General features: G+C 42.7%; 1 protein-coding gene across 1 annotated transcript in view; it reads left to right on the top strand.

Moving 5' to 3' along the window:
* Positions 1-17,500, top strand: part of LOC311239309 (receptor-type tyrosine-protein phosphatase mu-like) — a gene marked incomplete at its 5' end in the record, with an annotated part of 199,428 nt that overhangs the window by 155,781 nt on the left and 26,147 nt on the right. Inside the window, 4 exon segments of the mRNA XM_084327615.1 lie at positions 2,474-2,628; positions 4,458-4,593; positions 9,343-9,492; positions 11,950-12,123. Coding sequence (XP_084183741.1) covers positions 2,474-2,628; positions 4,458-4,593; positions 9,343-9,492; positions 11,950-12,123 — 615 coding nt within the window.

Here is a 17,500-nt window from a genome sequence, read left to right as displayed (position 1 = left end):
CTGTACATACATCTGATTAGCACTACACTCAGTAGTACTAATCTATATATTCTATATCCAGTTGAATCTCCTGTACATTGTATAATGCTGTTGCACTTTACTGTTACATTTGCACTCTGGTTGGATGCCAAACTTATTTCTGTTGTACTGTATTTGTGCTGTATGATGACAATACATTAGAATCTAATATGTTTAAGTTTAAGTTTATTTATAAATGTTTTACCCAGGGACAGTGCACATTAATCAACATCTTCACATGTAAATGTGACAGAATTAGCTAATGAGCTAATATAATATAATCTAATGTAAAAGAAAGAAGACAGACTGGCTCCGTTGGTCTTGGAACATTCCTGTTTCCTGTAGAGACGTAGGATCTGTCCTTTTTCTCACGCGTTGTCTATTCACGCCACTCATCGTGTTTGTGTGTGTGTGTGTGCATGTGTGTTTGTGTGTGTGTTTGTGCGCGTGTGTGTGCGTGTGTGTTTGTGTGCATGTGTGTTTGTGTGCATGTGTGTATGTGTGTGTGTTTGTGTGCATGTGTGTTTGTGTGTGTGTTTGTGCGTGTGTGTGTGTGCATGTGTGTATGTGTGCATGTGTGTTTGTGTGCATGTGTGTGTGTGTATATGTGTGTGTTTGTGTGCATGTGTGTTTGTGTGCATGTGTGTTTGTGCGTGTGTGTGTGTGCGTGTGTGTGTGTGTGTGTGTACATGCAGTACTGTATGTACAGTATCTATATTCAATCCGCGCTGGAGCCTGTTTGCTTTATTAAGGACCTTTCACCTCGTCTGTGTTCTCTCTTACCATCACCCCCCCCCCCCCCCCCCCCCCCCCACACACACACACCTCGCCCTCTGGGCCTCTGTCCCGTGTGCTGATCGTGTCTAAGATAAGATATTCCTTTATTGATCCCCTTGGGGAAATGTGGGTGTCATAGCAGCAGGGGTGAGGGGGGAGGGGAGGTACAGGTATGGGCAGGGTAATAGTAGAAAGACATAAATATAGGCAATACAATTAGATCTGGATATAAACGTAACCCCTTAAGCCAGACGGGCCCGGTATTTCCAAATGTAGCCAAGAGTAAAGGCCCTAACCCTATCAAAACAGCAGTCAAAGTGTATATTTTCAGCACTACATTAAGTCATACATATAGCACTTAAAATCATTGGTAAACAAATTTTGTTTACCAATGATTTTAAGTGCTATATATAGATGTATGACTTGGCCATAGGGATGGGTATCGTTAGGATTTTATCGATACTACTACTCTTATCGATACTGCTTAATGGTTCAGTACTTTATCGCTACTCTTATCGGTTCTTTTAGATTATTATTATTTTTAAATGTTATACATTTATTATTTGAGCGGCTTAAGGCTATATCTGTACTTACCCCCCCTCTTAAAAACAAAAACCTGTGCTAAAACTGTGAAACAAATGTCCTACTCCCCTAAAGAAAGAAATACATAGCAAACATGACTCAATAGTGCTGCTGCTTTTTATTTTGTTAAAATCTTTTAGTTAATAAGACTAAAAGACTACAATATGACTACAACGATTTCATGACGGCTTCCTGTCCTCGCGTTTCTGGTGCAATGCACAGAGCTTTTTAACGTTACATTTTCAACAACAGATTGCTGCTAATTAAACACTTCATGGAAACGGAGTAACGTTAACGTTATGTCGAGTTCATACGTGTAGTGTAGTATGAACTCGACATAACGTTAACGTTACTCTGTTTCCAGTGTTGCTGCCACCGTTGCGTCGCAGATGGATGGTACACTCTGTTAGCTCCGTAGCTAATCCGCTCCTAGACTACCGATAGCAGTACCGATAACGTCGGAGCTTATCAATACTCCGGTTTTTTCTAATTTAGTACCGGTTCCCGTTTAGAACTGGGTTTCGGGGGACATCCCTAGCCATAATAAGGTCATTTATAGGCCTGATATTCTATATTCTATATTTATATTTCAAATTGCATGTGATTGAATGGCAAAATTCAGTACTGTATCTACAAAAAACCCTGTAAATCATCTGCCCTTTATTCATTTGCTTAGATTTTGATTTCAAGAAGGTGCTGAATGAGCTCAGTGGAAATGTCTCACGCCTGGTCAATGTTAGCATGGTGTTATTCACAGTCAAATATGGGGGAAAGATTATAATAATAATAATTGATATATAACAGACACAATATTTACGACACTGGGAATACATTCCCTGAGGTCCATAGATGCAAGAACATGCAAATGGACCTTGTAGAAGTGGAGAAATCTTCCATTTACTTGGGTATGTACTTTTAGGCAAATTCTTTGAAAATATGGCTAGGGCTTAAGAGGTTAATATAAACTGGATATAAACTATAAAGTATCTGAATATACTATTAGTATGTAAAGTAAACAGTATACACAGGTGCAGTATACACAAGGTACCCTAACTGGCATGATATACCTCTCATATCCTACTCTGTGTCTCCACAGAGAGGGGCCCACGAGATCCGGGAGATCCGACAGTTCCACTTCACGGGCTGGCCGGACCACGGGGTGCCCTACCACGCCACGGGCCTGCTGGGCTTCATCAGGAGGGTGAAGTCCAAGACCCTGACCAACGCCGGGCCCATGGTGGTGCACTGCAGGTCGGTCCGTGTGATCCTGTTCTGCCGCCTGGAATTACAAGGGGTTCCCCAAACTTGATGACACTTCATGACAAGCCCCCCCCCCCCCCCCCCCCCCCCCCCCCCCCCCCCTTCAAATTACGATGGGGGGAGTTCCACATTTGGTATTATTTTGTCCACTAGTAAAATGCTGTTGATGATTCAGTACAGAATTCCATACAGTGATCCTAGTGGAGAGAGTGAAGTGATGAGAGTCATTCTTATATATTCTCTCATCTGGCCTATTTATTAGTAGTGAAATGAACGGCATAGTTCTTATTTTTGGAACCCTGGTCATATTTCTTACTTACCAATGATGTTGTCGATCGGTAGAGTCCTTTTCTCAGCACAATCCATGCCGTTCCTCGTACTAGCTCTGGGTAGTCAGCCACAAAACAATGCAAAGTCAATGGGGTCAAGCTCCTATCTGGACAAGCTGATCAAAGCTCCACAAAACCTACTTTGTGTGCACCGTGGAGTATTGATTGATTGATTGATTGATTGATTGATTGATTGAAAACGTTATTAACAGATTGCAGAATGGGTACAATACAGTACGGCTCAATACAAACAACTGCTAAGAGGATGCAGACCAGTGAAATACTTTCGTCTTGTTTACATCAGGGTCCTCCATTTTCAATTCATCAAGACATTTGTGACATACAAGACATAAAAATATACAGTACTGTACATTCTGAAGGGGAAGAAACTGTACATTGGAGGGGGTTGGGTGGGTGGGTGGGGTGTATTTGTATTTACCGGGGCCAGTTTCTAATTGCAGCCACCCGTAGCGTAGGTGCTCTTTGAGAGCGGTTTTGAAGGAGGGTAGGGATTCACATTCCTTTACGGCTGTAGGTAGGGTACGCTTCAGTGAGCTTCACTCAGCTTGTACAGACAGGAGCTTGACCCCATTGACTTTGCGTTGTTTTGTGGCTAACTAGCCGGAGCTAGCATGAGAAAGGACTCTACCAATCAACAACAGCACTGTAGAAAATAGGACCAGCGTTCCCAAAATTCAGAACGATCCCTTTAAACTACTCCCCTTCCCCGGGGGTCCCTGAACCCTAGTTTGAGGACCACTGGTCTACAGTGTTCCTACTGTACTCTGCGTACCTGGCAGTGTTACGCAGGGCAGATGGCTTGTGAATTGGACACGGCTGACGTCTCTTTAAAAACTTGAGCTTGTTTTCCTCCTTAATTGTGCTCATGATAAGAACCGATGAGATTTATCTTCAAAGCGGGAAATTAAAAGAATTCACACACATTATCCGTGTGATCTTGGAACACGTTGGTCTAGATGTTTGCACACGTCCCAAAGCTAGAGAGGATGAAGCGGCAACGTTCTCTGGACCTGCTCCACTGACAATGGATAGGAGACCAATTTTGCTGACTGCAACAGCAGGGCAATAGCCCATTTTCGAGTTCCGATCCGTTGGCACTATTATGAAGCTAATTTAGAACCTTAAACAAACCAGGATCTTTAATTTTTTGGGGGGGTTGGTTTATGGAGCAGCTCGACAGTGAGCTCTTAATGACATCATGCAGATTAGTCTCAGCTCAGAAGAGATTCATTTCGGGGACAAGAGTTGCTCGTGTTTACAGATAGCGATTGAACCGCCCAGGATCCGAGGAGTAGCATCATGTGTGAATTCTGTCATGAGGCGGGTCTTTCTGTTCAAGTACATACACCGTCGGTATAGTACAAACATGTCTCCCACACGTAATATAACAAAAAGGTTTCTTATGGCAACTCTGTGGGGAGGGGTTTTGACTGACCTTGCCCCCCCCCCCCCCCTCCGCCCCTCCTGCAGTGCCGGTGCGGGCCGGACGGGCTGCTTCATCGTGATCGACATCATGCTGGACATGGCGGAGAGGGAGGGCGTAGTGGACATCTACAACTGCGTGAGAGAGCTGCGCTCGCGGCGCGTCAACATGGTGCAGACAGAGGTAACCGCCATGCCGCCGCCGTCATCACAGCTAGCTGTGGTCTCTGATCTGCCGCCGGAGAGACTCCTCCTCCTCGTCCACCAAGCAACGGCACGGCGGGGGGGAATACAACCTGTGTGACACTGTGTGGATATTAACAACTGTTTTATATATGGAGGCATTTAAAACGCAGACTGAGAGAGGAGGGAGGGAGGGAGGGAGGGAGGGAGGGAGGGAGAGAGAGAGAGAGAGAGAGAGAGAGAGAGAGAGAGAGAGAGAGAGAGAGAGTGCTGATCTCTGGGACTCAGTGGTGGGGTTTTTATTGCGTTACGAGTGGCCTAGTTTTTCATGGCACATTCCGTTTATTGTAATAATTTTTTTTTACAAAAAAGGAGAGAGCCCATCCCAGATACTTGGCAGAAGTTGGCCAATACAAGCCGCAATAAAGGGGTTTTAGAGGCTTGTAAACGGAGAGCATTCCGCTCACACGGACGGGTAGAAACATCCCCGGCTCATCCGCCCCCGCGTCACACCAGGGGGCCGTGGGACACCGAGAGGACTTTGAGCTTTTCTGAACACGGGCCATCTGGAGGCGTCCGTAGTCTCGCTGAATGCATCATTTCACAGTAATTCCTTTTAAATCACAAGCGTCGTTGGACTTAATGGGCAAATGTTTCATCGTTTGACGTGCGAATTGGGATTTGAGTAACTAGGAGACCGACGGGCGAACCGCCCCGACGCACTCCCCGCGAGTTCAGTGACCTTCAGAGTGGTCTGTCTCCCTCGCAGGTGGTCCCAGCCCGCCCCCCCCCCCCCCCCCCCCCCCTCACCCCACCCTCCCCCGGCGGTGCCACGTGCCCCCTCTCTATCTCCGCTGTGGCTCTGTGTGTCTAAATGGAAATGTAAAGCCTTGTTGTTGTTTAAAGAGAATGAACTCGGGATAAGATCTTTTCTCTTCTATCTGGGTTCTCATTGTTTGGCCGCGCCGTAATCTCCCGTGACCCGATGGCCCGCGGCCCGCGCCGCACAGACTCGTTAGGTCAGTGGTTCGTGCTTTTTGCACCCGAGCAGAACCGGGGCTTATCAGATGGCAACACTGATGCCCCGTGTAAATCTGTAAATCACTGACCTGTGTGTGTGTGTGTGTGTGTGTGTGTGTGTGTGTGTGTGTGTGTGTGTGTGTGTGTGTGTGTGTGTGTGTGTGTGTGTGTGTGTGTGTGTGTGTGTGTGTGTGTGTGTGTGTGTGTGTGTGTGTGTGTGTGTGTGTGTGTGTGTGTGTGTGTGTGTGTGTGTGTGTGTGTGTGTGTGTGTGTGTGTGTGCGTGCGTGCGTGCGTGGATTTTGGTCCAAAGTGACAAGGAACTGTCAGCTGAAAATGTCACTTCAGAATGAATTTACATCAAGCCCAGCGCCGTCTCCGGCTGTCTGGCTGAGTGACGCGGAGGGGAGGGAACATGTCATGCACTCCCATCTCACTCTCCTGTCTCACTCTCCCGTCTCACTCTCCTATCTCACTCTCCTGTCTCACTCTCCCGTCTCACTCTCCCGTCTCACTCTCCTGTCTCACTCTCCCGTCTCACTCTCTGTCACCGTGAGGAGAGAAGATATTTTTTATTAATTTTAGAAGAGTAATTAGAAGAGTGAAAACATCAACCTTGGTATAAAGGCACGTGTTCATGCTAATGATGACAAAGTGACAAAATGATAATGATGAGGAGTATAATAATGTTGTTGATGATAATGACAGAGATGATGATGATCGTGATCATGATAATTGGTTGCGGTGGTGATGACGATGGTGGTGGTGACGATGGTGGTGGTGACGTTAATGACAATGAGGAAGACATTACGAGGACTGTGGTGATGATGAAGATGGTGATGAGGGTGGTGGTGGATTGTACCACACGCATAGATCTTGCGTTGATTATTTCTAGCATGTCAGAATCAGAATCAGAAAGGTCTTTATTTATTTGGTGGTAGACAATTATGGTAGAATAAAATAAAAAGGTAGAATAAAATAAAATGGAATATAAACTAAATTAAAATAGAAGCACAATAGAATAGAATAGAATTAAAAAATAAAATAGGCCATGTGTTAGTGCTCCCACTCTTCTAAATAGAAGTCCAAAGCGCTTGTAATCTAGTCTCCTCTTGCCTCTAATCAGTATATATTGAAAGACAGAAGCTGTGTCACATTACATAATAATCAATGCACCGGCGTCGCGTTGAGTAGTAACTACACTCGGCATAGTGGTGCTTCAGGGCGACAATAACAGTGATCACATTGATTTTCACAAGACTCTGCGCCACACGCGTGGGTACATTCATAACCTCAGTCGCATCTACAGTCAGACCTAAACAGATTGCATCTGCGTCGCACAGCGCCTTCGATCTCTGGACCTAAGGACTTCACTGTAGATTTGTCCCAGAGGACACAGACTGTTATTTGACCAGGGACCGATCGTATGGTGTTCATTGGCCATAGTCTAGTCTAGTCACTCCACTGGCCAGCACAAATGCCCACTAGCTGTGGGGCTCACGCTGTAATGTGCTGTAAAGTTTCCACACCACCAACATCAAGCATTAAAATGGTAAATGGACTGCATTTATATAGCGCTTTTTATCCAAAGTGCTTCACAATTTTGTTCCTCATATTCACCCATTCACTCACCCATTCACACACCGACGGCGGAGGCGGACCATGCGAGGCGCTAACCTGCTCATCGGGAGCAATTCAGTTTCAAGTTAGTATTCAATTAGTTGTCATACAGAAATACAGAATACTTTTGTATGAAATGCTCCTTTCTGTTTGGCTCCTGAGAGTGTGCTAGATAAAATATATAAATATATAATATATATATATATATATATTAGGGATGTCCGATATTATCGGCCTACCGATATTATCGGCCGATATTGGCATTAAAATGTGATTATCGGAAAATATCTGTATCGGTTTTCAAAAAAAAAAAAAAATTACATTTCTATAACCTTTATTTACCCAGGCAAGCAAGTAAGAACAAATTCAGATTTGATTTATTCTCAAAAGTATGCATAATGTTGTGTTAATTCCACAACAAGAGATATGTAATGTTAATTACCTGAAATTATTCCGTTTTTTGGGGGAGGAAACCCTGCATATATCGGTATCGGTATCGGTTGATATCGGTATCGGAAATTAAGAGTTGGACAATATCGGTATATCGGTATCGGTAAAAAAGCCAAAATCGAGCATCCCTAATATATATATAATTAGGAATTAAGTGTCTTGCTCAAGGACACTTCAACACGCTGCCCGGGAGGAGCGGGAATCAAACCGGGACCTTTCCGATCACCAGACGACCACTCTGAGCCACTGTCGCATTAACATTAAATGACTTGCCAGCACACAGTCTTATCTCTTTGGGGGAGATTGCCTTCCCCCCCTTCGTGTGGCCTATGCCATAGCTAGAATCCTCGTCTTCATCATCATCATCATCATCACAACAGGCCTATCGATCATCCTCCGTATCCATCATCAACACAGAGGATTGCAATAAGAATGTCTGGCCTACCTTTGTGTTCATTTGTCTGAAGTAGCAACATGGCCATGTAGTCGTCGGCCTCCTCCTCCCTGCTTCATAACAACAGACCCACTGCAAGGCTCTTGACCACTGATCTATACTCACAGTCCGGCTGTGGGTCCGTTGATAACCCATGACCTCATCGCCAGCCATGATTCTCCCAAACGACTTTGGTCTAATGGTCCCAGGTGTCCAGACACACAGGTTGAACACATTAGGCGCAAACAATCAATATTACGTGATTTAGCCGTTATAGTCAACGTTCCATTACCGTAATACCTGGCTTAGGCGTTCTCGGCAAAAAACATTTTCCATAACACCAGAAAGTGACCTTTGGGTGGTGGTGATGTTAATGACAATGATGATGACATTATGAAGATTGTGGTGATGATGATGATGATGATGATGATGATGATGATGATGATGATGATGGTGATGATAGTGATGATGATGATGATGATGATGATGATGATGATGATGATGATGATGATGATGATGATGATGATGATTGATGATGGCCGTGGTGACTATAATGAATGATTATTCATAGCTATGTTAAAGGTAACTACTGCACTATGTTTAGATTGAGTCAGTTAGTTAATTATATTGTTTACACTGTTTATTTGTCTCATATGTTTATATTCAGAGTTAATTCAATTTTGTACAGTTTATTTTTATATTCAGATACAATTTTATTGCCTATATTTATTTATGTCTTTCTACTATTACCCTGCCCATACCTGTACCTCCCCTCCCCCTCCCCCATGCTGCTATGATGCCCGAATTTCCCCAAGGGTATCAATAAGGGAATATCTTATTTTATTACATGGCGTTTTCACATTCGCCGAAATGCTTGCTTGTGATTGGTCAATAGCGCGCGTCAGAGGTCCGATATTACCCGATAACGGACCTCTGTGGAACAATAATGACCGCTGTGCGCAGCTGTTCGCAATCAAGCCCACTGACATCAGTGCAATCAGACACTGCCGAGGCGGCTCTGTATTTTAAACTCCGTGTCGGTCAATTATTTTGCGACAATGACCTTGTTATCCCTTACTTATCTAATTTCAACTACATCAGTTATTCCCTGATACAGTGTTTTCAGTCAACCCTTCATGCTGCTATATTAGAAGAATGAATCAAGAACATATATAATATTGTATAATATATAACTATGTTAATGTTTTTTCTTTGTTTTTTTCCCCCAGGAGCAGTACGTCTTCATACACGACGCCATATTGGAGGCGTGTCTCTGTGGGGACACCACCATTCCAGCCAATCAGCTTCGCTCGGTCTACTATGACATGAACCGCCTAGACCCCCAGACTAACTCCAGTCCCATTAAGGAGGAGTTCAGGGTGAGAGCTCCGTCTGAACACCTGTATCCATCACACTGAGGCCCCTGTCAACATCTATCAGGCGTTACTTCTATCACACACTGACGAGACGCTAGCTAACGACGCGTAACAATCATTTAGAGATATTTTATTTTGAGTCATTTGACTCCAAAGAATCCACATTTACCAGTATCATCTCATCCATTCCTGTACAGAATAAACCAGCACATGTCCTCTATATATACATATACAGTATGTCCTATAATTACATGTATATTTACTATGCAGCGATGTTACTTTTCAGTGCCAATGTTATTCCTGAGCACTAAACATTAGGCACTGGATGATACCAAGTACTGATCCAATTAAACAATATAGACGTACATTAGAACACAAAATTTATTCAGGCATAATCCACGTTTTTCTCTTACATCCTTGCATGTGTGCAAAAAGCATCACATTAAGTTTCAAGTTTCAAGTTTGTTTATTAATTGTCATAGTAAAATACAGAATACTTTATCATTAAATGCTTTTTTCTGTATGAGCCCCTGGGAGTGTGCTAGATAAAAATTGTTAAAAAGTATCTGTAACACTTTATAATAACACTCAGTTATAAGACCTTTATAAGGTATTTGTAGATAATGAACTGATCATGAACAAACCATTTATATACATTTGTAAATTATTATTAACATTAAATAATGTTGTTTAATGTGTAGTAACACATTTGTAGATGCTTTGAAAAATGGATATGAAAAAACTACTATACTGTACCTCCATTTATTTGTTCATGTTCAACAAATGATTTGTTAAGACATTCATAAAACATCTATAAATCATTTGCAGATGCTATTGTGTGCCCTAATCTGAAGTGAAGCCTATTCTACATCATTAACAAATGTCTAATACAGTTAATTATTTGTTTACTTTTTCATCACCTGTTACAAATGTTGTAGACAGCTTTCGGATACACCCTTCTTTGTGACATCAAACAGTGACAGAATTAGGACTATAGATAAATGCTATTTTATTAACATATAAAATACATGTGCATGCCATATGCCAAGCGATTATGTAGACGGAAGTATCACGCGAGTGAGACTTGACTTCGATGTGTGTTGCCGTCTGTTTGAATGGAAGCGTTACATTAAAGTATGTGTTTGTTCCTAATGTGTGCTCAGTATATTGCGGTATGTGATGATGACACGACACACAAGGGTAATAATTATTTGTAGTGCAAATCTCTTCACTAATAAATATAAAGTGTGTTAAAGTGTCTAAAGTGAGTAAAGTGGACTGTATCAGTGAATGGCGGGCACACAAGCTCCTCCACCGTCTATATTGGTCAAAGACTAGACTTGCGAAGATAAATCCTGGCATGGATCCCACATGCGACTGGTGCCACCAAGGCTTGCCTCACTTATTCATATGTTTTGGCATTGTCCAGCACTGGCCCCTTTCTGGACTTCCATTTTTAAATCTTATTCAGACATATTTTTTATGAATGTTGACCCATGCCCTCTTATTGCATTATTTGGTCTGACACCGGAGAACGCTGCAATATCTATTGGGCAATCCAATGCCATGGCCTTTGCCTCACTCATTGCCAGACGCCTCATCCTATTTAACTGGAAGGCAGCCACTCCCCCTTCACACTTACACTGGATGAGGGATGTTATGTCTCTTAAACATATAGAGAAAATCAGATTTACAACACAAGGCCACACAGATACCTTCCACAAAACATGGCAGCCCTTCCTATCTCATTTCAAAACCCATATGACACCTTCCAAACTGGGGACCCCATGACCCCCCTCCTTCCCCTATCTACCTTCCTGACACTGCTAGCCCACGTATGGCTGGGGAGATGGCATTGTGGTGGTCTGCTAAGGGTGTTAAATTTACTTTCCATTTTATTTGTTTTACCATCTGGAAATTACACTACTAAAATGGAGAGTATTACTTATATTATATATTATTATTACGGTCTTTCCTATTTATATATCTTTTTCTTTTGTTTTCTTTTAATTTTACTTAATTTCTTTTTGCGTAGCTTTGTCTGTCACATCTGTATTTATGTTTAATTATTTAAAAAAAGATTTTTTTTTTTTTTTTTTTTTTTTTTTTTTTACATGTATGTTTGTCGTCGCCCTCACTGGGTGGGATGGGGTGGGATTAGGGAATAGGAATGGGGAAGGAAATGGAAGTTGTATAATTTGGATAACTGAAATGTATAAATATGTACAAATTCTTCCAATAAAAAAAAGATAAACCTAAAGTGAGTAAAGTGGGTTTTACGGTGAGTGTTTATTTAAAGTGAGTGTGTTTGCTTTGATTTCTGACATGTTACACGTGGCTCCTGGACCGGGAGAAATTCTCAGATACAGAAATCGATATATATCTAGATGGATATCGGCCCGATATATATTCCACACCAACGTTGGTATCAGTGACCTAACCCACGCTCCTCTCCGTCAGACTCTGAACATGGTGACTCCAACCCTGCGGGTGGAAGACTGCAGCATCGCCCTGCTGCCCCGCAACCACGAGAAGAACCGCTGCATGGACGTCCTGCCGCCCGACCGCTGCCTGCCCTTCCTCATCACCATCGACGGGGAGAGCTCCAATTACATCAACGCTGCCCTCATGGACGTGAGTAAGACGAGACACAGAGACGGGAAACCCTGTGTTATAGACGTGAGTAGACGAGACACAGAGACAGGAACCCTGTGTTATAGACGTGAGGTAGGGCTGAGCCCAAACGTTCGAACCTTCGAACCTTCGTTCGTTACGTTGGCATTCTAATTCTAAATCAACATTTGAATTTTTTATTTTTAATAAAAAAGAAAAATAATTATATTAATTCTGTTTAAACCAATGGGGTTTTTCTTCACAGTTGCAGATAAAGATTAGGCTACACTAATATTATAGTATTAAAAGAAACTGATGAGTTATATTCATTAAAGAAAGTTGATTTAATTGATTTAGTTGGGCTGGGGCTTCTCCCTGGGCTGGGTCTGGGTCTGGAAAGTTGATTTAATAAAAAATTTAAAAAAATACTAATTTAATCAGATTAATCACTTTATTCAAATTGAGGATTTAGTTTGAGGATAGTAAAAAAAAAAATATAATAATAATAATATTAAAAAAGATTTAAACTTTTTTTTTTTTTTTTATTATTAAAAACGAAGGTTCGAGCGAACGTTCGAAAAACCCTGATGAAGTTCGAATCCCAAAAACAGGGTTCGGGGACAGCCTTAATGTGATGAGACAAGACACTGAGACCATGATACAACCCCTGTGCCAGGACCACGAAAGCTCCATTAGAAGACAGTAGACCCAAGAACAGTCAGGTTAAACAATGGAAGAATCCTGAGGTTTATTCTTGGTAAGATGCTCAGGTCGCATAGAAAACACACGCTGTGCACTCAGAGGTAACCTTTCAAAGGCCCGGTTTGGAATGTATTATTTATTTCTATTGTCATCTGCATGCGTACAGAATGTCAAAGTGTTTGCCTTGTCGGTGGAATAGAATAAGCCTTGTCGAACTTTCCAGCCGGTGTTTACAAACTTTATAGATGTAAACAACAACTTTACAACATGTAAATGTGAAGGCTGGGACATACAGTCTGTCCTTGTCGACCTTGTAAGGAAACCTTCCTGGGCGAGGCCCAACAGACTTTGGAACCAAGAAAAATATTCTCAGTATTGTCATGAATTCAATGGCGTATTTTACAGAAGCAGACTTTAGACTTTAGCAATTTTAGTTTTTATCTAGTTTCGTCGAGATCCCCAAGTGAATTATCTAGTTTCGTTTGAGATTACGGGTTAATTATCTCCTTATCTCAACATGACAAGTGATGGTTTGATTGCAGTGTTCACAGGCCAGCACTACTTTGTTTAATTAGACCGATTTTCTAGGAGAAACCCAAAGTGTTCCTGACTGGCAATTATAACAAGGGCTCGACCTGCCTTCTAAGTTCATCTTCTTGCTGGAAAAGCTCAGTCTTCAGATCCCCCTGCATGAAGCCCTCACCCTGTGTGGAAGATTTCATTTAACACACGTCCAAAGTGGACTTGAGACCACACTAATAATTAACGAACATCCTACTCAGTCTATGGGTGCAACATGGTAAATGGTGCATTTTTATATAGCAGCTTTTATCCAAAGCGCTTTACAATTCACACACCGACGGCAGAGGCAACCATGCAAGGTGCCAACCTGCTCATCGGGAGCAATTAGTGGTTAAGTGTCTCGCTCAAGGACACATCGACACGCTGCCCGGGAGGAGCGGGAATCGAACCGGGAATCCTGAGCCACTGTCGCTGTGATAGTATGATGTGATGGTATGATGTGATAGTATATTCCCCACAGCAATCCAGCCGGCACAGCGGCACAACGGCACATACCCAGTGACATTATGGGTACAGCCTATATGGGGGCGACAGTGGCTCGGGACGTAGAGCAGTCGTCTGGTAATCCGGAGGTTCCCAGTTCGATTTCCGCTCCTCCCAGGCAGTGTGTCGAAGTGTCCTTGAGCAAGACACTTAACCCCTAACTGCTCCCGATGAGCAGGTTGGCACCTTGCATGGTTGCCTCTGCAGTCGGTGTGTGAATGTGTGAGTGAATGGGTAAAATGTGAGGAACAAATTGTAAAGCGCTTTGGATAAAAGCGCTATATAAATGCAGCCATTTACCATTTGCAGCCGTTTCCATCGTGAAACTCAGTTCGCAGTTTGAACGACAGGAGAGAGAATCGGAGATGTCACATAATTTGGAACATTATAGCCTTCATTTGGATGCATTCTAGCCTTTAGTAAACTAGGCTACTTCACCACATCCATAATGCACGGGGGAAACAAAACAAAACAAAACAGTTTTTCCTAAAAGCATATTTGTGTTTGTCCTCCGGAGCAAGCATGTGTCTGAGCACACGCCACGAGACACACGGCGCCGGGATATCGTTTGGGAATGTTTTATTCAGGATTTGCAAAAGTAAGGGAATGAGGAATAACAAACGCCTGCAGGAGGCCTGGCGGATCTGCGTGGATCGGAGCGTGTGCCCGCCGGCAGGTACATGGAGCCTGAGCGCGCCCTGAAGAGAGTGCACTCCTGTGGGGAACATGGTGTCAAAAGCCCCGTCCTAACACCCCTACATGTTTCATAATGGACCGATCCAAAACGAGCACACGCTGTGACAAAACATGAACCGTAGAGCTTTTAACACACGTCAGGTTGATTGCCGTGACACAATGAAGAGATGACTACCATAGTGTCTTTATACCTGTATCACTGTACATATTGATACTACACCTCTGTACATACATCTGATTAGCACTATACTCAGTAGTACTAATTTATATATTTTATACCCAGTTTAATCACCTGTACATTGTATATTACTGTTGCACTTTACTGTTACATTTGCACTCTGTTTCAATGCCAATATTTTCGTTGTACTGTACTTGTACTGTACAATACATTTCAAATATAATCTAATCTAAAGTGGGATGACCGAAACGTTGTGTGTATATTTGATCCGATTTCTTTTTATTTGATTTGATCTTTATTTATCTCGAACACAACAAACGTACAAATCACAGTGAAGACAAAATGTAAACATAGCCAAAATGTACGAGTCCATCTTCATCCATAGAAAAAAATAACAAGGATGCGTTGGAGAAGGGGCCGAAGGAAGCACCGTTATCCAGTCTAGCCTATCTTACAATATCATAACATTTAGAATAAAACTCTTACTACCTAAAAGAGAGAAGAAGTAATAATAAATAAAACACAAAGTCAACCATGATTATTTGTGTTGAAGAAATCAAAACATTCCCCGAGAGCAACTAACTTATAGTTCCTCAGTTCTGTATTTGTCTATCAGTGCTTTTTTGTATCTATTCCTGAACTGTGTTGTTATCGCGCTGTTTCATTTCCACTTGTAGTCCTGTACACACATGACTGCGTAGCACAGCGGAACAACAACACCATCATCAAATTTGCTGATGACACAGTAGTGGTGGGCCTGATCTCTGCCAACGACGAAAGGGCCTACCTGGAAGAGGTAGAGAACCTGTCACAGTGGTGTCAGGAGAACTGCCTCTCCCTGAACGTCAGCAAAACAAAAGAGATGATTGTGGACTTCAGGAGGTCGGGGGTCAAGGACTACAGCCCCCTCAGCATCGACGGGGCACCAGTTGAGAGAGTGAACAGTTTCAAGTACCTCGGAGCCCACATATCCGAGGACTTGACATGGACCACACACATTGACAGTGTTGTGAAGAAGGCACGACAACGCCTCTACTTCCTCAGGCGCCTAAGGAAGTTCCAAGTCAGTCAGAAGATCCTTAGGAACTTCTACTCATGTACAATAGAGAGCATCCTGACCGGCAACATCACCTCCTGGTTTGGGAATAGCACTGCACAAGACCGTAGCAGACTACAAAGAGTGACACGTTCAGCCGAACGCACAATTAGAGGGGGGCTTCCCACCCTCCAGAACATTTACAACAAGCGGTGCAAGGGGAAGGCTAAGAGAATTATTAAGGACTCGAGCCACCCGAACAACTGCCTCTTTGAACTGCTGCCGTCAGGCAAGCGATACCGGAGTCTTATGGCGAGCACAGAAAGACTCAGAAGGAGCTTCTATCCCCAGGCCATCAGGCTGCTAAACGAACAATAATCGCTAAACGAACAATAATCACTATGCAACAACCATCAAATGCACACAGCACACACACCCACACGCACACACACACTCACTCAAACAAACAACACACTGCAGCACCCACTCTCCACACTTTAGATCACACAAACACACTTACACTTTATATTTATTGATAAAGGATTTGCACTACAACTCGTACACCTACTGTGAATTGTACCTAAACTGCACCTTGTCCATTTATGCCTTGCACTATATAGTATTGTATATTAGTACACTGCACAGTACTGTATATTGTATGGTAACTACGTCTACGAACATTGTACATATGTCTAAAACTGAACACTGTGACCTCTTTTTTTTCTTCTAATTTTTACTATGTTTTTATTTCATACTTATCTTGTCATGCACAGTCTCTGGAGCGCAACAGTAAGAAGCATTTTGTACAAAAGTATTCTGTACTTCTGTATGACAACTATTAAAGAAACTTGAAACTTGAAACTTCCATAAAGCTACCCCACAAACTGAAGTGCACATGCTATTAACTCTTTCAGTGCCACGCCTGGTTTTCCGTTTTACCGCTTGAATGCCACCATCGGCGCCAATGTTAACGTTAATATCGCCTAATCTATGTTTTAAATTATGGCTATGTGTCTAATCTGCCCATCGCATTATCAAAGACTATTTTCCAGTCAGTGCTGTGAAGGCAGATTGTTTTTTTATCGCGTCGTTTCCATTTCAGAGCAGTTAGAAAAGCCCCCGTTTTGATATAAAAAACAGCTCATTCTGGAGCATTCTATGAAAATCGTCTTTTAGTGGAATATTCCACAACGTTGATATTCGTCTGCCTTTTTATGAATCGTTTTCAAATAAACGCTAGATGATCAATATTATACGTGCACGCAAGCACATTACGGCCGCGCTCTGATAATCGCTCCGTTGATTTCCTCACGGAGTTTTACAGTGAAACCGAAAGAAGACATTTCACAAAACAGCTTATAACTTCATCAAACTTACTCCGATTATCCTACCACTGATAACATAGAGTCCTTACCTGACATCAGATGGTATCCAACTGGTATATTCCAATTCCTGATCACCATTCGAAAAAATCGATACGTGTATGGATCCAACGCGACACAGTAGATCTCTATGATCCGCGGGGATCTGAGGCTCCAGAATGAACTGTGGTAACCCCGGCTGGATCAGTGAACTGGAAAATGTGGAGTACCGGATTTTTTTCCCCATTCATTTTCATTGAGTCCATTCCAAAATCACTTATGTCATCTGGGAGACGACAGGGGGCGCTTTTTTCCACAGTGATCGTCGGCGCCCCTCGGCTATACTCGGGTAGGCTCGGG

The sequence above is a fragment of the Notolepis coatsorum genome (assembly GCF_963971535.1).
Source record: "Notolepis coatsorum genome assembly, chromosome: 13".
NCBI lineage: Eukaryota > Metazoa > Chordata > Actinopteri > Aulopiformes > Paralepididae > Notolepis > Notolepis coatsorum.
This window is presented reverse-complemented; position numbering and strand designations above follow the sequence as displayed.